Genomic DNA, 19,962 nt, shown 5'->3' on the forward strand with positions numbered 1-19,962 from the left:
CAGACGTTCCAGTCAGGCCAGAATACCCAGTCAGCTCTCAAACTGGGACTTCAAGGTAATTTAATTTAAAAAAATATCATTCAATCTTTTACAAAACATTGTAAAGTGCTTTGGATAAAAGTGCTATACAGTAAATGCACCATTTACCATTTAATTTACTTGATATATGTACTCAGTAATTATTAGGCCCATCTAATCCTGGTAATTACTTTGTTTGGTGCAAAACTACAATTGGGAAAAAGTCCATGCAAGTGAAATGATTATGTGACAATGCATTTATGTTTATATCTTTCTTTTAGGCAACGTGATGCTGGGAGAAGAACATTGAGGGCTACCAAAGCAAAGTTAAACAGGGAGTTCCAGAAAGTACAGGATACGTTGAGGAAAGCTGAACAGAGGGCAGCAAAATACAGAAAGCGACTCCAACGTTTGAAAAAGAACAATCCATCTCCAAGATCCAAAGTCAACAAGTTGATTTGACACATCTCGGTCACAACCCTAAGGAGAACCCTGTTGTTCCACACAGCTGTAGCTGAGGAAGTACGTGACTTGGAGAGCCTGACACAAGCCATCATGTGTGACACCACAAGCAAGCAATGTATGTATGGGGAATGTGAGAACTGCAGCAACAATACCTATACACTCACAAGCCACTACAGAGCCACCGATCTGTCTCCTACCTTCAGTGGGCCACTGTGGACAAAGAGCACAAAAAGTATCCTGGAGCAGCCTCAAAGGTCACTTTGAAAAAATAATTTGAATGCTCCCAAGAAGAGCTGGTGGAAACTTTTCAGATTTTGCTCCAGAAGTTCAGGCGCCATCTCTACAACATCAGGCAGCAATATGCTTTCTCACGGGCCCTGAAGCTGGACCTCCCTGCAAATGAATGTGCAGTCCATATCGACTTCTCAGAGAACTACAGCTGCAAGTACAGCACTGAAGTACAGGCTGTCCATTTTGGTGCATCACACCAACAGGCCACTTTGCACACTGGGGTTTACTATGTGGGGGAGGCATCTGCCCCTACCTCCTTCTGCACTGTATCAGCATCCAGACTGAAGGGACCACCTGCCATATGGCAACACCTGCAGCCCATCCTGAGGGAAATCAGAGAGAAACTCCCAGATGTGAAAACCATCCATTTTCTTAGCGACGGACCCTGCACACAGTACAAGCAGCGTGGCAATTTTTACCTGTTTTGTACTGAAATCTTCAAAAGGGGGTTTACAAGACGATCATGGAACTACTTTGAAGCCAGCCATGGAAAAGGTGTCCGAGATGGTGTGGGTGGCACATTGCAGAGGAGGGCCGACAGGCTTGTCGCCCAAGGAGTTGATATCCCTACGGCACTATCCCTGTACCAAGCTCTGAGTAAGGAACAATCAAAAGTGAAATTGTTTTACATTCAGGAGCAAGCTGTGGATAATGCAGTGAAAGAAATGCCAGCTGACCTTCCAGCCGTACTGTCCACTATGAGGCTCCACCAGGTGGTCACTCTTTCACCTGGGAAAATGCTCTACCACGATGTCAGCTGCATATGTTCTGCAACAGGGAATCTGGAGTGTAATTGCCAAAAATCTTCAGCTTTAATCCCACAGATGACCACACAGAAGACCCCATACACAGCACATGTGTATGTGAAGAAGTGCAGTGGCTCAGTCCAGGCGTTATGGGGAAATGGTGTGCCCTGCTGTACGACCACACCATCTACCCTGGGATCATCCAGGAGGTGAATGAGACTCACTGCCAAGTGAAATGTATGCATAGAGTGGGGGCAAACCGTTTTTTTCTGGCCATTTAGGGATGATCTCCACTGGTATCCCTCAGAGGATATGCTGACCCTCATTCCTCCCCTAGAGAATGTTACCTTGCGCCACATGGCTATAGCAAGAGAGGTATGGGATACTCTGGCCAGCCACGAAAAATGAAATCTGAACATAAAATCAGCTTTCTAAAAGATTGATCAGTTCATTACTATTTTTGATATGCTCATTCAGGTGAGGAATGCAGCAAGAATGCCAGGTTGTTGGCCTGTTCTGATCCAGTTTGTGGTTTTGTTGACATGTTTATTTTGTATTATTCCTACTCATCCTGTTGAGTCCCAAAATAAAATAATATTATTAAACAACATTCCTGTGGTCCTGAGTATGTATTTGTCACATATGTCATGATCTACAATCAAAAGTAAAGTAACTGTTACTTAGCGCAACCCTGTTACTCTAATTTGAAGGCTGTTGCCATATCATTTTTATTCAAATAATCATACATGATTTTCTCAGCTCACAGTGGTTTAACCTATTGTAAATGTAATAGTTTGCATGATTAAATGCATAATGTATTTGAACAAATATTTGAAATTAAATACTGAAATTAGTAAAAAGAAAGATGTGACTATTGAAAAGTTGGGCAAGATCGATTTCAAAGTTGCTTAAATTAATATAAGTGAAGTCTTATCTGAAATTAAATCAGTATTCAGTAAGCATGTGACTTTCTTTACTTAATTGTAAAGGATTTATTGAAAATATTTTTAAATGTACTTTTTTCAGCTTCCTGAGTATTTGTAACAGGGTTGCGGCAAACATAGCACACAACAAATAAAACGTATCATAAAAAGTGTACCTTTGATGCCTGAGCTGGACGAATCCAATTATTTGATGGTTTAAGGCGAGACACTGCAGGTGAATAGTCAAATATACTTTTTTTGTTGATTTTGAGATTTTGTTATATTTTGCTTCCTAAACATGTCTTCTATGAAACTAGTGACAATAAAACGTCAATAACACACATTTAGTTTGTTTATTTTACATCATTTTGCCTTATTGCATCCATAAATGTGCATATATTTAATGGGGAAGTGCCTCATTTGCATATATAAACATAAATTTCAGAAAACTTGCAATATATTTTTTCTTAGTTTATATGTGCATAACAAATTGGGAAAGTTTCATAGTGATATCTATTCAAATATGTTTTGCCTATTAGGGGGTACTACACTGTACTACACTGTTTGTAGCCTGTCTGTAGTTCTGTTCAGTTCAATAACATCATTATTATTATTATTCAGTTATCAGACATGTGTTTAGGTTGTCTATTACTAATGGTTTGATTAGGTATTGTGTTTGTAAATATCTGTTTAAAAAAAAGTATGGCATTTTACAATACAGAACTTTGAATGCGTTTTCCCAAAAATGAGTTTTAACAGTTTTTCCTCATACTCTGAGCCAGAAATCTCCACTTCAGTAGCACTCACATACACCAAAACTTCCAGTTCTATTCATATCTATGTTCTGAAGGTATTTACAGAAGGGTTTGTTGATATCGCATTCATACCCTGATTTATATCACATTTTATTCCTAAAAACATGGCGAAATATGGAATTTTACCATAAAAATGGACTGAATGGAGTATTTTCTGATTTATGGAGTGATAAAAAGAGATATCCAAAATCCCCTCTGTAATAACCTTTGGCTCTAATATGTCAACAAAATGAAACTATCATTTTGAAAATGGCTTTATCCAATGTTCAGATTTCTGTCCTGGAATTATATGCAAATTAGTGCATATTTAAGTAGATTATGCCTCATTTGCATATTTAAACATACAATTTCAGAAAACTTGTAATACAAAAAAGTCTTGTCTTAATATAAGTAATCAACTGGGGAAGTTTCATTGTGATATCTATTAATTAACTTTTTTACCCTATTCACCTGCAGTGTCTCCCCTTAATACCTGTTTTTATGAAATACATAACAGAAAATTATCAAATAAAGGGTCCATTTTTCAAAAGTATTGATGCCTAATTGTCCTCCAATTCTGGAATGACCCACTTAAGTTGCTATTGCATGCACTTATTTGTGTTTCATTACACGTATATGTGCATGCTTACCAACTGTTTCGCCTGTTTTATTGCAACACTACTATCACCGACATCATAAGAAGGGAGATATGGCGTGACACACAGAAAGAATTTACTAACCAACATAAATGGCATAGCCATTCTCCCCTATTCAATAACAATGCACTCCTTATTGCACAACGACCTATCAGATATCCCAAATGGGAAAAGCAGGGCATACATACATTGGGAGATATCTTCAACGAACGGGGTTTCTGTAGCTATCAAGATATTCATAACAAATGTAACCTCACCAGCTCCACTTATTATTTCTATATACAGTTATTAGCAACTTTGAAGGCTCATGGAGTCCCATTAAAGATACCACTTGAGCACCACAGATATCACAAATTCTTTTATGAAAGGGAGACATCGAGAGGCTTCGTATCTGACTTTTATCATCACTTACTTACGTCTTCGTATGGAATCCTTCCCCTAGACTCAGTTTGGAGGAAGGATATACCAGACTTGGAAGTAGATTTTGATTGGCATGAAGTCTGGGCAAACGTTCGACTAGCGTCACTCACGCAACCCGGATCATCAACAGATTAATCTTAATTTTATTCATAGGACTTACCTGACTCCTATAAGATTGAACCGAATGGGGCTTAAACAAGACTCTCTATGCTCCTTGTGTCTAAGGGGTGATATCGGTACATTTATGCATATGTATTGGGAATGCCCCCCTGTTAAGATATTCTGGGAAGAAGTAACCACGCAATTATCAGAATTTTTATTTCTGACCATACCTGTACTGCCTTCTGTATTGTTGTTGAATGATGTTTCTCAGTTAGCAGCCTCTATACAGCTAAAGAGACAAATTTTGTCCGGTCTTACGGTTGCTAAAAAGCTGATAGCATCACGCTGGATTCAACCGGATAAAATGTGCCGGAAGGTATGGGTTCTTACCTATCTCGATGTGATTTATCTAGAGATATCTACCGCAAGAATTTTAGGTGTCAATGAAGCCAGCATTGCAATCTGGTTAGAGGTGGTGGAGAGAATAAAGGTTAGCATATGAATTGTAATCCTTGGTTAGAAACGAAATAATGGATGGATTATCCAAGGGGGGTCCTGAGGGGGGGGGAAGAAGAACGAGCAAGAGCATATGTATGCATTGTATTGTATTGTAAGTATTATGTATATATCTGGTAACCTACATTTATATTGATCCAAATAATGGACTGTATAGTCCTGTGATTTATTGTGGATATTTACTGTTAATGTTTGTGTGTCTAGTTTTACGTCATGTCAAAAAAATAATAAAAAAAAAATTTCAAAAAAAAATAAGGGAGATCCCCCCTTGAACGGCCCTTCTAAGGTTTCTCTCCTCCACATTGCCTGTGGTGCATTTTTTTCCCCTATTGCTAGGTTTTAGTTTTTCCTTACCTTCGCGTGGGATATGTCTGGGAGTGTTGCATTCATTTATTTTACATTTTTTGGACTTCATGGTGTTTTTGTTTTGTTCTTGATTTATTGTGATGTTTCTTCTTGACTTGTTTAAAGAAGACGTGTCCGGCCCATGGGGACATTAACGTGTGTTGTCGGGCCTTACAAATTATTTGATTTGATTTGGTGTGAAAGAAGCTCCCTAAGAAACAATGGTCTCCTTTTCACTCTGCTGTGTAACCTAAATGAGATTTTCTTTATAGGCATCACTTCTCCGGGGACAGGTCTAATGTTATGTGTGGCAGGGGTCGACCTACCTTCAGTGTAAGCATCGTCGTGGTCTTGTAACTGCTCGGTGCCTTGCAGTCCCACTGCTTGTCTGCTGATACCTGAATGCGGTTTCTTCAGGGAGAAAACTTCAGAAACAGCAAACTCAGAGGCCCTCTCTACTCGCTGAGAACGCAGAAATGAATGATCCCATTACATTTACATTTAGTCATTTAGCTGACACTTTTATCCAAAGCGACTTACAAATTGTGTACAACAAGTCAGCAGAAGGGGTCACACCTCTGGCGGCTAACGGTAAGTGGTATTGTTCGCCTAGCATTAGACAGAGCTTGAGTGCACATAATAGTAGTATAGACATGTTAGCATAGTAGGTACAGTAGTACAGGCATAGTAGCATAGTATAGTACATAACCGTAAAATACAGTAAGAAGGTTTGTTTTGTTTTCAGATATTGATTGGAAAAGTGTGTGTTTTAGTCACTTTAAACACTTTAACACTACACCATATTTAATCTATATATTACTAAAATATTTGCACTACACCTCTCTACCTCATTTTAACATTTTGTACTTTAGTTTTGTATATTTTATATTTGATATAGTGTTTGGTCTTTATTCTTTTAACTTTTTTACTGTATGTATTTTAGCTGTCCTGACTGTGGTGGGAAGTTTGTTCCACCATCGTTACATTATGAGTACATAATGTAACACATAGTACATTACATTATACACACACACACACACACACACACACACACACACACACACACACACACACACACACACACACACACACACACACACACACACACACACACACACACACACACACACACACACACACACACACACACACACACACACACACACACACACACACACACACACACAGTTTATTCTCACCTTCATCCATTGATCAATATCGCCATTATTCAACTGCACCTGTTATTAGGGGGGGGGGGGGTAAAAAATGTTGTGCTGTTATAATTAGAGACACAGATCCCATAACAAGGTGCCTCTGCTTCATTGTAATTATCAGACACGTTCACATAAGATAGCTGCAACAGGCACAGTGTGAAAATGTAGGGCACAGCCTAATATCTGCGGATCATTTCAGAGGGAAGCTTAGCCAGCAGATTATTTCAAAAATAATTTCCCAGACGTCGAAAAGACGACGCGTGGTTTAATTAAACACCCCTGTTCCACAACGCAGGTATCCGAGTATCTGAGAAAAGCCGTCGTGAGACATATTACGCTTTCCTGGGACGTAAACTAATTCACACACAGCCACATTTCTGGACACTGCTCCTTTATTCAGGGGGATTTAATACTAAAAAGGAAAAGCCTGGAAAGGGTAGATAGAAAAGAATACAACACAGTTCAGCCATTGAATAATTTATGATTTATTTCCCTCTAAAAGTGAAAGTGTCAAGGAGCAGGATCAAACAAGTGGGGCATTACACTGAGCCTATTTTTGTTTAGTTTTATAGTCTCGCTTTTTTCCATTAGCGAATAAGATAAGAAAAGGGTTGAAAAAAACCTCAGCTCGGAACTAGGCAAAATTTGCATATGGCTCACCGATAACAAACTATCATTACACATGGGCAAAACAGAGTCCATTCTCTTCGGTTCAAATAACAAACTCAGCAAGACTGACGGCTTCTCAGTTACAGTGGGTGACAATATTGTCACAAGGAAAGATGAAATTACCTACCTGGGTTCCATCCTAGAGGCTAATCTTTCCTGTGACAAAATGGCATCCAATGTAATAAAAAAAGTCAACCAACGAACTCGATTCTTGTACCGGATCTCCTCTCTGGTAAACAAGAATACCCTGAAGACTCTGGCAGGAGCACTCATTCAAGGGTACTACGACTATGCTTGCACCTCATGGTACCAAAGCACCTCAAAGGCACTAAAAACCAAATTACAAACATCTCAAAACAAACTAGTCAGACTACTGCTTGACCTGACTCCTAGAACCCACCTCACCCCTGCCCACTTTGACAACCTAGGATGGCTTAGAGTAGACGACAGAGTACAGCAACTTGCAATGGGCCTGGTCTACAAGATACACTACACGACCAAGGTACCCATGTACATGTCAAAATACTTCCCAAAGGTCAGTGAATACCACGATCACAACACCAGAGGGAGCTCCACAAATCATGTTAAACCCAGATTCGGCTCAAACAAGGGACTAAACACGTTTCGCAATTATGCCACATCAATGTGGAACGCCCTATCCAAAGCTGTAAAGGAATGTGAATCACTACCCACTTTCAAAAACACTCTCAAAGAACACCTACGAGAGACTGCAATTCGAAACTGGCCCCTACAAATGTCCTAACCCAGTTGTACAGTAAATGACCAAGTATGGCTTTGTCAGTATTCCAATGTACAGTGCAGTGTTCCCCACCCACCCACCCCTACCTCCTCCAATGTACAGTTTCTATGTCAAATGTATATACACTCTTTTCTGGACACTTTTTGTATCACAAACAGTACTGTATTTGCAAATCTGGTATGTCATAAATGTATAGATGTAGCAGTAGGCTACTGTCTATCTGTATGTTGTGTGTGTCATATTATGTTATGATGAATTGAAAATGGGGGACCCTGATGTAAACAAGACGAAAGTCTTTCTCTGGTCTGCATCCCCTTAACAATTGTATGTACAGTATTGAGCTGTACTGTACTGTACTGTACTGTACCCATTCTGCAATCTGTTAATACACTTTTCAATCAATCAATCAATCAATCAATCAATCAATCAATCAATCAATCAATCAATCAATCAATCAATCAATCAACCAATCGAATTTTGGATTCAGGAATGTAGGGTGTAACATAGTTGCCTTTGGTGGCTAGAAAATAATCTTAATTTACCTTCTTTGTTGGTGTTTTACATTTGGCGATTCTCCTCCACGTCGTAGAGAGATGAGGATTGTGTTTTGGGGATGCCATTAATATTATGTTATGGTATGATGGTGTATTCATCTTCGTGTCATGTTCCCTATCTTGCTAACAACTTGCTGTTGCCTCCTACTCGCGACATAACTTTTATCATTCATTTTCTTTTACAAATGTTACAATCAACCATGCAAGCTACCAACGCTGAACACACAAGCAGTCTGTAAGGAGAGCCGACCGAGTACTCTGGGTATTGCAGTAAATTAACGACTTTCCTGTGTTTATCGTCGGCCAGAATTAAGCATTTTAGACTACAAATCCCGATACAACTTACGTGCAACTAAAAGAGTCTCTTTGGTAACCATAGTAACGTGAGCCTCTCAGTCAGTTCCCCAGTTACGAGGTACCCGGTATGTAACCGAAAACAAGTTATTATTATTATTATTATTATTATTATTATTTAATTCATTTATTAATTTATTTGGTACGTTACACCATTTTATATTACGTAGACGAAAACGAAGTCTGAAAAAGAAACGGAGGCTCGGGCACAGCGCATGGTTTGTAGTTTTCACGCGGGTAGTGATGACGATTTATTTTCGCGACTTGTAGTTCTTCATTGTGTCGGCAGGCTGCGTGCCTTAACAACAGTAGAAAAAAGATGCTGTCAACACTGGTGGAATTGAAAAATTTGAGATTTGAATACAAACTCACATGAGCTCATTCACTTGGAAATATAAAACCACTAAACGCTGACATCCCAGCATTGAGAGACGTAAGTTAACAGCACGTGAGCACAATTCAGCTGCATAACGTCGTTAGCTAATGCTAACGCGTTAGCTACTATCATAGTCTATCATCATGTTGAATGCTGCATTGATTGATTAATTGAAAACTTTATTAACAGATTGCAGAATGGGTACAATACAGTACGGCTCAATACACACAATTGTTAAGGGGATGCAGACCAGAGAAAGACTTTCGTCTTGTTTACATCAGGGTGCCCCATTTTCAATTCATAACATTTAGGACATAAATAATGACATACAGATAGACAGTACTGCTACATCTATACATTTATGACATACCAGATTTGCAAATACATCTTGCCTGTCAACTTCTTGTTAATGTGGGTATTAGTTGTTGTACACTTTAGGCTAACCCGTTCTATGTATGCACACGATATTGTATTGTATTGTACCCATTCTGCAATCTGTTAAATAAAGTTTTCATTCATTCATGGCTACTATAGCCGTCTTTGTGTAATTTCGTGGAAAACCACACAGTAATTCCAATTGCTCATGCTACAGGCAGCAAGATGAAACTGGAGCTGTCCCGTGTTGTCCAGGGAGGGTGCCGACTGGGTGTCCTGACGGGGCTCGGCAAGACAGGGCAGCACTCTCTGGAGGTCCCAGGGTGTCTGCTGTACACACGCTGTGGCACTGTACCTCATCTCACCCAGGACACACTGCACACCCTTAGCAGCCTCCCATCAGTCACTCAGCTCACCCTGTCCACAATGTAAGACCCCACCGTGGCACACACACCTGTATCGGCATACAATCTGTATGCCAGGATGTTCTCTTCTTCATCGCTGTTCTCTCCCTTGCTTTCCCTTCAGTGCAGAACATCAGGAAGTACTGGAAGAGTTCAAGGGTGGATTCAGGAAGTTTGCAGGTACTGTAATAAACCATTAATGGTATGCGCTTTTAAGAATAATAGATGATAAGATGAAACACATTCATTTATGATGATGATGATGATGATAATCCATTGCACCTGTTTCACGACACGTTCACAGCTGCCTTGTTTTGTCTGGTTGAATTGAACCCTGGAGCATTTGGTTGAACTCGGGTCCACAACTCAAGTTTCAAGTTTCTTTAATAGTTGTCATACAGAAGTACAGAATACTTTTATACAAAATGTTTCTTACTGTTACGCTCCAGAGACTGTGCAAGACAAGATAAGTATGAAATAAAATAACATAGTATAGCATGTAAATTAGAAGTAAAAAAAAATGAGGTCACAGTGTTCAGTATAGACATATGTACAATGTTCGATGCAGAATAGACGTAACTGAGTTACCATATAATATACAATACTGTGCAGTGTACTAATATACCATACTATATAGTGCAAGGCAGAAATGGGATGAGGTGCAATTTAGGTACAATTTACAGTAGGTGTACGAGTTGTAGTGCAAATCCTTTATCAATAAATATAAAGTGTGTTTGTGTGATCTAAAGTGTGGAGAGTGGGTGCTGCAGTTTGTTGTTTGTTTAAGTGAGTGTGTGGGTGTGTGTGCTGTATGCATTTGATGGTTGTTGCATAGTGTTTATTGTTCGTTTAGCAGCCTGATGGCCTGGGGATAGAAGCTTCTTCTGAGTCTTTCTGTGCTCGCCTTAAGACTCCGGTATCGCTTGCCTGACCGCAGCAGTTCAAAGAGGCAGTTGTTCGGGTGGCTCGAGTCCTTAATAATTCTCTTAGCCTTCCCCTTGCACCGCTTGTTGTAAATGTTCTGGAGGGTGGGAAGCCCCCCTCCAATTGTGCGTTCGGCTGAACGTGTCACTCTTTGTAGTCTGCTACGGTCTTGTGCAGTGCTATTCCCAAACCAGGAGGTGATGTTGCCAGTCAGGATGCTCTCTATTGTACATGAGTAGAAGTTCCTAAGGATCTTCTGACTGACTTGGAACTTCCTTAGGCGCCTGAGGAAGTAGAGGCGTTGTCGTGCCTTCTTCACAACACTGTCAATGTGTGTGGTCCATGTCAAATCCTCGGATATGTGGGCTCCGAGGTACTTGAAACTGTTCACTCTCTCAACCGGTGCCCCGTCGATGCTGAGGGGGCTGTAGTCCTTGACCCCCGACCTCCTGAAGTCCACAATCATCTCTTTTGTTTTGCTGACGTTCAGGGAGAGGCAGTTCTCCTGACACCACTGTGACAGGTTCTCTACCTCTTCCAGGTAGGCCCTTTCGTCGTTGGCAGAGATCAGGCCCACCACTACTGTGTCATCAGCGAATTTGATGATGGTGTTGTTGTTCCGCTGTGCTACGCAGTCATGTGTGTACAGGGAGTAGAGGAGGGGGCTCAGAACACAGCCCTGGGGGGCCCCTATGTTGAGCGTGATGGATGAGGAGGTGCAGTTGCCTGCTCTTACCACCTGGGATCTGCCCGTCATGAAGTCCAAGACCCACTGGCAGAGGTCATAGTTCAAGCCCAGGTCCCTGAGCTTGGCTATGAGTTTGGAGGGGACTATGGTATTGAATGCTGAGCTGTAGTCGATGAACAGCATTCTCACATAGTTCCCCTGCCTCTTGTCCAGGTGTGATGCTGCTGTGTGCAGCACATGGGCTATATGTTGGGGCGATATGCAAATTGCAGAGGGTCCAGGTTGATGGGGAGGTAGGAACAGATGTAGCCCTTCACTAGCTTCTCAAAGCACTTCATGGCTATGGAGGTGAGGGCTACAGGGCGGTAGTCGTTGAGGCAAGCGGGCGTAGATTTTTTGGGTACAGGGATGATGGTGGACTTCTTCAGACAGGTGGGGATGACAGCCTGTTCCAAGGACGGGTTGAAGATGTCAGTGAATACCGGGGCCAGTTGGTCGGCACAGACTTTTAGGACGCGGCCGGGGATGCCGTCCGGTCCTGCTGCCTTCCTGATATTCACTTTTTTAAAGATCCGTCTCACCTCATGCTCTGTTACCCTGAACACTGAGTCTCCATCAGCAGACCCCCCCCCCCCCCCCATTGCCGTGGTTTGTAGGCTGGTGTTTTTATTCACAGCCTCAAACCTCGCATAGAAGGAATTGAGATAATTTGCTAAGGAGATGTCAGTTTGAGGGAGGTGCCTTTGTAATCTGTCATTGTTCTGAGGCCCTGCCACATGCCTCTAGAGTCAGCCTGTTCAAACTGAAGTTCAACTTTATCCCTGTAACGCCGTTTTGCCTCTATTACTGCTCTCCTGACGTTGTATCTTGCCATCTTGTGTTCTTCCATGTTGCCTGTCACCAGCCCGGTGTTGTATGTTGATGTGCGCACTTTCAGAGCCTCACGGACGGATTTGTCTACCCAGGGCTTTTGATTTGGGTAGATTTTAATTGTGGTGGAGGGGATTGTTTCTTCTACCAGAGTACAGACATAGTCAAGCACCGTTTCAGTGTATTCGTTAATATTGGCTGTGTTATCACGGAATACACTCCAGTCTGTGCATTCAAGTGCAGCTTGGAGTGACTCCTCTGACGTCACGGTCCAACGCTTAACCTCTCGCGAGACCACCGGCGTTCGCTTGAGACTTTGTTTGTACTTTGGCAAAAGAAAGATGGCGGCGTGATCGGACTTACCGAATGGGCTAAGAGCCTGTGACTTGTACGGGCTTGAAATTTACATTTTTACTTGGTAGCACTGGTGCTCCCAACTTCAAAAAGTTGGGAGCACCAGCAAAAATTTAGGAGCACCCACCAAAATGTAAGGAGCACCAACAATATATACCGGTATGTAATATATTTTTTGTATTGATAAAAAAACGACTATAACGGTACTGTAATGCAGTAAAACAGTGAAAGTAGCCTTAAACTATAGTATAGTGTAGACCTAGTTAGGGGTGGGAATCACCAGTTTCATCACGATACAATATCGATTCTTTGGACAACGATACGATATTTGCCGATATCACAGTCTGCCACGATACGATTCGATTCAGGTGCCTGCGATCGATATGAGACGATATTATATGACCATTTAACACAATCTGTAACATTTAGATCAACTAAAAAAAGGCAACGGAAATATCATTTGACATTTTTATTTTTGAGCTCTTCCAGACATTTAAATGAAAAACAATCTATTGTTTTTAATACAAATAGACCTCCTGTTCACTGTAAAGTGCCACGTTTTGATATATTGAGCTTTAAACTGAGTAATCTTTTTTGGAACTCACAACACGCAACCTAAAACCCCTTCCTCTCCCAAACCGTTCCTGCAATTGTTTTATGTTGCATGATGATCATGAATACATTTATTATATGTATTGTATTTTTTTTTTTTTTTATCCACTTTTTCTCCCATTTTCTATATTTTTCTCCCATCCCAATTTCGTATCATCCAATTCAACCCTCCCCTGTCACGAACGCTGTTTCTTGCCTCCCACAAGCCGGCTGCAATGTGGACTAAGTCATACAGTACATAGCACAAGTCCCCTCCGGTACTTGAGGTAACAGCAGTCGCATCTTTTCACCTGCGCAGCTCGATCTCTCAGTGGCGAGGAGTAACGCGTGGGAGGCTCACGCTGCCCCCGACACTTCCTGATTCTACTGCGCAGGCGCACCAACCGACCTGTAGGAGTCGCTGTCCACAACGCCCGATCCCCACCCATCAGTTTCCCACCCTCTAATACTGCCAATTGTATTAGTACGGACGACCAGCCAAACTGAAAACAATGTGGAGAGCTGGATTCGAACACGCGAACCCAGCGTCTCCACATTGGTGGCGAGTGCCTTGCCCACTACACCACCTAGCCGCCCCGTGTATTGTATTTTTTATGTTTAAAATATATCAACATTATCTGTCCATCCTCAGTACATTTACTATAAATATACTATACTTCATCTGGTCTTTCCAAAGCGCGCGCACACACACACCTACACACACCTACACACACACACACACACACGCACGCACGCACGCACACACACAGGGAGAATGCCTTCCCCCCCCATTCCCCAGTTCCCTCTGCTGTTCTCTCTGTCTATCGCTCTGATCAGGATTAGCTTGTTAGCTTACACTAATGTAACGTTCATTTTTCTTTTGTTTCACAATGGGTCATGACAAATTAATTACATAATCCAACATATGTGTAACAAACTAACATATTCCAGTTGACTGTATCTTTTTTGGAGGATTCGTTCAAAAGCTATTCATACTTCCATTTGTCTATGGCGGATTCATTCAGACAGAAAAAAAAGTAATTCGGTTGTGGGAGGGATCTGGGGTCACGTGGAGTGTGTTATACGAAATAACAACGTCTAACTTGACTGTTTCAGCCAATCAGAATCAAGAAATTTGCATGCCATTGTATATAACGGCACAACACATGCCTGCAGGGGCCCGGACCCGTTTCAATTAGACAGAGTGAATCTCTAGGCTTCCCTGTACTGAAAAACTGCGCCCGGAGCGTAGAGCCATATGAAATCCGTTTTATTATTTTCCAAATTCCATTTTATTTTTTCCCAAATTCCGTTTTTTCCGTTTTAATATTTCAGAATTCTGTATTTTGCTTTTTATGCTCATTTTACCATCAGAAATAGTGTCTAATAAGTGGGAATGAATAAATGTCTACAATTGAATATGATATAACAGTCCATTTAATGTTTTTAAGTGCTGCAACTCAGAAGTTACATTTTACACAATACTTTTCAAATAATATTGTGACAAAATAAAAATACACATTTCAAGTGTAAACAATAGATACAGCTAGCTACTACTGACATTATCACAATGTCAGTAGCCTAGCTATATCTATTTTATTGTGATGAAATATAGTAATGCATAATTTAGGCACCTTTAGTTTAGTTTATTTCGTTTATAAAGGACAGTGTATAATGACAATCGTTTGCATTAAACAAATGGATTGCACCAGATTTAGCAAGAAGCTATCATTTCCATCTATAGTCCTATGTACTGTAAAACGTTTCATAGCTATTTAAGTGTATTTAGTTTATAAAGGGCAGTGTATAATGACTCGTTTGCATTAAACAAATGGATGGGTGCACTAGATTTAGCAAGAAGCGATCATGTCCTAACGTTACATAGCTATTTAATCACAATAATGTCGCAAGTGTTTTTGTGGCTCCAGTCCACGGAACGTTGACAGAATTAGCAAAACACCTTATCGCCGGAGGCATAAAAGTCATTAGGATACTGCTCTGCTCTGAATTGAGGGCTTATTGGGGAATTTATTAGCTTCTTGACGATGTAAACACCGAAGCAGCGAGACGCTTGGAGACTGCTGTGTTGTGTGTAACCCGCTCTAGCGTCCGCCTCCCCGGTCGCGTGTGCACCAAGCGTTCCACCCAAAAACGGAATTTCAGTCCAGATTAGGCCAAATTCTGCAATATTCCACGTTTTGCAGTTGATTCCATTTTTATTGGTCAATTCCGCGATTCCGTCCGCGATTCCGTGAACGCGGATTTCATATGGCTCTACCGGAGCGGTTTAAACGTAAGACCCGGTTTGGAACAGGGTTTACTGCACTCTCGATACTGCCACCTGGCAGGATCTGGCCGGTACTGCACCCTTGGCGTCCCAGTATGGTTTTTAACGGCAACATACAGGTCCATGACATTGAATAGAATATTAAAATCGGAAAAAAGGAAAAACGATCAAATAACGAGTATACTCGTTGTTGGCGTTCAAGCGATGGCGCCCAATAACAAGTATAATCGTTGTTGGCGGGGAATGAGTTAACAATTGTGTGTATTGAGCCATACTGTATTGTACCCATTCTGCAATCTGTTGATAAAGTTTTCAATCAATCAATCAACAACGTCTCACCTGGTTAGGCGTCCCGCTCAAGGACACTTCGACACACCGCCGGGAGGAGCCGGAATCGAACCAGGCTCTACCTCCTGAGCCCCCACATCCCTCATGGCCCTCTCTATCCATCCTTCTGCATGTCCATCAGAACAACCTGCGCCTCAGATGTTCAAGATTCCACATTGGTGTGGCCATGATTTAAAAAAAAAAAAGTATTTACATGCATAATGTGTGTATCCTAGGGCTGTCCCTGACTAAGGATTTGGATGGTCGACTATGATTGGCCAAAATTTGCCGTTAGTCGACTATTAGTCGACAAAAAAAAAAAGTATAAAATATATATATATCTTTTTTTTATCATTCCATTTGGGCTGTGGGGGGTTCTTAATGTCTGAAGGAGTCGACTGAAGGCTTCTTGTCCTCTGCAAAAGCATGCAATTGGTCCACTGATGGATACATCTTGATATTTGTCTAGTCTAGTGTGTTCATTAGATGGGTGAAATCCTCTTTCAGTGCCTCTGTGCCTGTTTTCGTAGGCAGTTAGCCTCTGGTATGCGTGCCATTAGTGTTAGCCACACTTCTAGGCCTCTTTTCTTTTGGAAAGAATGATATAAAAAATAATTATAATAATAATAATTTATAATATTTTTCTTTTCCGACTTAAGAGGTTGGCAGTCGACTACGGCTCCTTTCGACCGATTAATCGACTAATAGGGGTCAGCCCTAGTGTATCCACTCAGGAAGGGAACATAACGATAGGTTATGACTATAACCAAGTTCTGTTAATAATGGTGACGCTCGGCATCACTACTGCACTGTACCTCGCACGTGCACACGCACTGAATAAAGACCACAATGTACCTTTATATCCCAATATTCGTCTGACCACACCCCTATCAGCTTACCTACATAAGCAGGGGTGGGGCCACGTACTCGCCTCCTTCCCAAGCTTTCACCACAAGGTGAGATCAAGGGCAGCAGCGGCGTCTGATGCCGAGCGTCACCATTATTAACAGAACTTGGTTATAGTCATAACCTATCGTTCTGTATCATAATGGCTCCGCTCGGCATCACTACTGCACAAGGGAGGCCGAGCGAGAGCCATCGGCCGACAAATACACCCCGCTGAGGCCCCCCACAACCATCAGATCAGGGAGGACCGAGCCCCCCCGACCCCCCCTAATGGAGGGCACCCCCCTATTGGAGGTTCCCGGGAGGGCGACGGACCCGACCGTGCGAAGAGGCACTCAAGCAACTCAACGCACAGGGTGAGCAGACCGTGGCCTGACCCCACGACTACACACACGCACAACCCGCATGCCACTCGGGAACGAACGGAGGGAACAACCTCGTTACTGCCCCCAGAATCACGGGGTCAAGAGCAAACCCAACCCCGTGGCAAGGCCGTAGCAGCGGAGCGCGAAGGAAGACCCAGACCCACTGAAGGGACTGGATCCCCTGGAAAACGGGGGCCCGGAGAGGTCAATGACGCCAGGCATCAAGACCCCACCAGGCGGTCACTTAGTGACACCGCCCCCCACATCGCCAGCGTATTCGGACAAGGCCCCTCCAAGAGCGGGCCCTTTCCCCCCAATAGCACACCGCCTGGCACACTGACCCTGCAGAACAGGCAGTCAGCATGGCCGTAAGCACACAAAAAAGGTTAACCAACGGAAGCAGGCAGCGCACCGGGGAAAAACCAGGCAACAGGCTGTAACCTGAGCCTGGAGCACTGCGGACGAGACAGGCGCCAAAGGAGTTAGCTGAGAACAGCCCCCCCGGCAGGAAGGGGCGTATGCTGGCATTGTTGCATGACCAAGCCTCCAGTTAAAAAAAAAAACCACCCAGAGGGGTTGAGGCAGAGAAGGCTGACATGATTGGCAGACGTCATGAACGTGCAGGGGCACCCTCAACCGGGTAACCCGGGAGTTGACACTGCTCCAACACACCAGGGAATCAACCACCTTGTCATTACCCAATGCGGTGGTTGTTCCTATAACCCCTCAAGAAAAAACTCCAAAACACACCTGCGGGTACACACTGGCTATACCGCAGTACAAGTTTTCAAAAAAGGGTTATTCCAGGCCTATGGGTCGACGAAACATTACTTCGGACCGGGCCCGGCGATACGGGAAGCACAGGATCACCAGAGGAGGTCAAAGACCACCCCAACAGGCCCCTCTTCGCCATGCGTGAGAGAGAAGCGAAAAGAATGGAGAACCAGCCCCAAGCACACCGTACTTGGTATTCCCAGGCGGTCTCCCAACCAAGTACTAACCAGGACCAACCTGCGTAGCGGTTGAGATCTGACGAGATCGAGCGTGTACAGGTTGGCATGGCCGTAAGCCATTACGACAGTGCAGAGTACAAAATGTACCCAACCAGGGTCTCCATAGCGCTTAACCCTGTGACACCCGGACCGACCTGGCATTTTTCCCCCTGAAAAAAGCCCAAGTCCCTCAGGGTACCAGAACAGCAGATCTGCATCCCCGGCGGACAATGGGTTTAACTGATCCGGACCAGCGTGACCAGAACCAGTCCCGTGCCCTAACCACGCCGACATGCCTACTCCAGGAGAAGGGGCAGATATGCGTGTTGATCTTAAACATGAAAAGAAGGCGCCACCCAGACGTTCGGTGCGAACCGCGCCCGGTGGCCCACCCCCAGGGCGTGAGACCCCTCTACATATGTTCAGATCCATTCCGTCATCATCCCCCAGATATGAACGAGAATCCGTCGACAACCAACACAGGTCGTCGGAAGAGGAAAAACCTCCATCCCAGTTGCTTTATAAAAACGCTGTTTTAACCTCAAGCAACCAAGGCGTGCCAGTCATTCGCCTGATCTTCAACAGAACACCCCGAGCTAGCACTATGCGTGCGTCGGGACACAACCACATCAATGAACAGGCTATTTAGACCTGTCATTAAATCCCCAAGGCGCCCAGGGGAACGACCAGAGGGGTGTGATGCTTCCTAACTCCAACTCTTTTTAATAGAAAAGAAGGAAGCACCAACAGCATGTATCCCAGTCCAGGGCTCTACACTGCGATGATATTGTCGCGAATTGCCCCTTTAATTGGCCGTTGCGATTGGTAAATATTATCTGGGGGCGGGCTTGCGAGTAGTGCTTTCAAGCCTTGCATTCGCATTTCACTCCTAAATTATCCAAGGCGTGTGATGACGCCACTCACGCGAGCTGAGCAGTGAGCACCAGCGTTTCCGTTAGCCGGTAATTACCGGTATTTGACCGGCAAAATCTGTTGAAGTCCGACATATTTAATCTCTCCGGTCTTAATGTCCGGTGAAAATAATTCCCTGAATTTGATTTGTATTAAAAGAGGCTAAAATTAAATAGCCTATGCGATGAATGAAACAATCATTACATTTGTTTCATCGTTGCTTCTAATAATGACAACGACGTTGTCAGCGAGAGCTTAGTGCTGTGCGAACTTTTGTGAAGCTGCAGAGCCGGAGCAGCAGCAGCACAGTGCAGTACTCCAGCAGTACTCCAATTCAGCCATTGGCAATTCAATGTTGGGTGGGGGGCGCTGCTGTGCGGTCCCCAGAAAAGAGCCAATAACAGCTGAATCTGCTGCTCTGCATCGACATACTCTCGCAAATAAGTCATTGGGAGGTGGAGAGAGAGAGAGTCGTCACGCAAACCCACGATAATGTTGCCGTCTCTCTCTGCCAAATTTCTCAGTTCTTCGCTTGATATAATTAATACAAATGTCCAATATAACGGAATTCGTTAGCTCATAAAAATGTGATTATAACAGACTGCCGTTTATTAATGTCGGGCGACTGCCCACAGACTATTTGATTTAAAGTCGGCAGCAGCACTGAGTCTCGGGACTTATTTTATTTGGAATATAATGACTTTATACGCAAAAGTAGCCTAGTTTTAAGTAAAAATATTATAAATCTACATGCCTTGATGATG

The 19,962-nt window shown here is 42.9% G+C and overlaps 2 protein-coding genes across 2 annotated transcripts in view; one reads left to right on the forward strand and one right to left on the reverse strand.

The window, feature by feature from the left end:
- The window catches only part of ccdc191 (coiled-coil domain containing 191), a gene marked incomplete at its 5' end in the record, with an annotated part of 59,119 nt that extends 50,489 nt beyond the window's left edge, over positions 1 to 8,630 (reverse strand). The window contains 3 exons of the mRNA XM_084325855.1: positions 5,603 to 5,738; positions 6,476 to 6,514; positions 8,622 to 8,630. Coding sequence (XP_084181981.1) covers positions 5,603 to 5,738; positions 6,476 to 6,514; positions 8,622 to 8,630 — 184 coding nt within the window. The remainder of the gene's footprint in view (positions 1 to 5,602; positions 5,739 to 6,475; positions 6,515 to 8,621) is intronic.
- Positions 8,631 to 9,124: 494 nt separating this feature from the next.
- The window catches only part of qtrt2 (queuine tRNA-ribosyltransferase accessory subunit 2), a 67,409-nt gene continuing 56,571 nt past the window's right edge, over positions 9,125 to 19,962 (forward strand). The window contains exons 1-3 of the mRNA XM_084325687.1: positions 9,125 to 9,260; positions 9,796 to 10,006; positions 10,107 to 10,162. Of these exons, the coding sequence (XP_084181813.1) occupies positions 9,804 to 10,006; positions 10,107 to 10,162 (259 nt within the window). The 5' untranslated portion in view covers positions 9,125 to 9,260; positions 9,796 to 9,803. The remainder of the gene's footprint in view (positions 9,261 to 9,795; positions 10,007 to 10,106; positions 10,163 to 19,962) is intronic.

Source organism: Notolepis coatsorum (assembly GCF_963971535.1).
Source record: "Notolepis coatsorum genome assembly, chromosome: 12".
In the NCBI taxonomy this organism is placed as follows: domain Eukaryota; kingdom Metazoa; phylum Chordata; class Actinopteri; order Aulopiformes; family Paralepididae; genus Notolepis; species Notolepis coatsorum.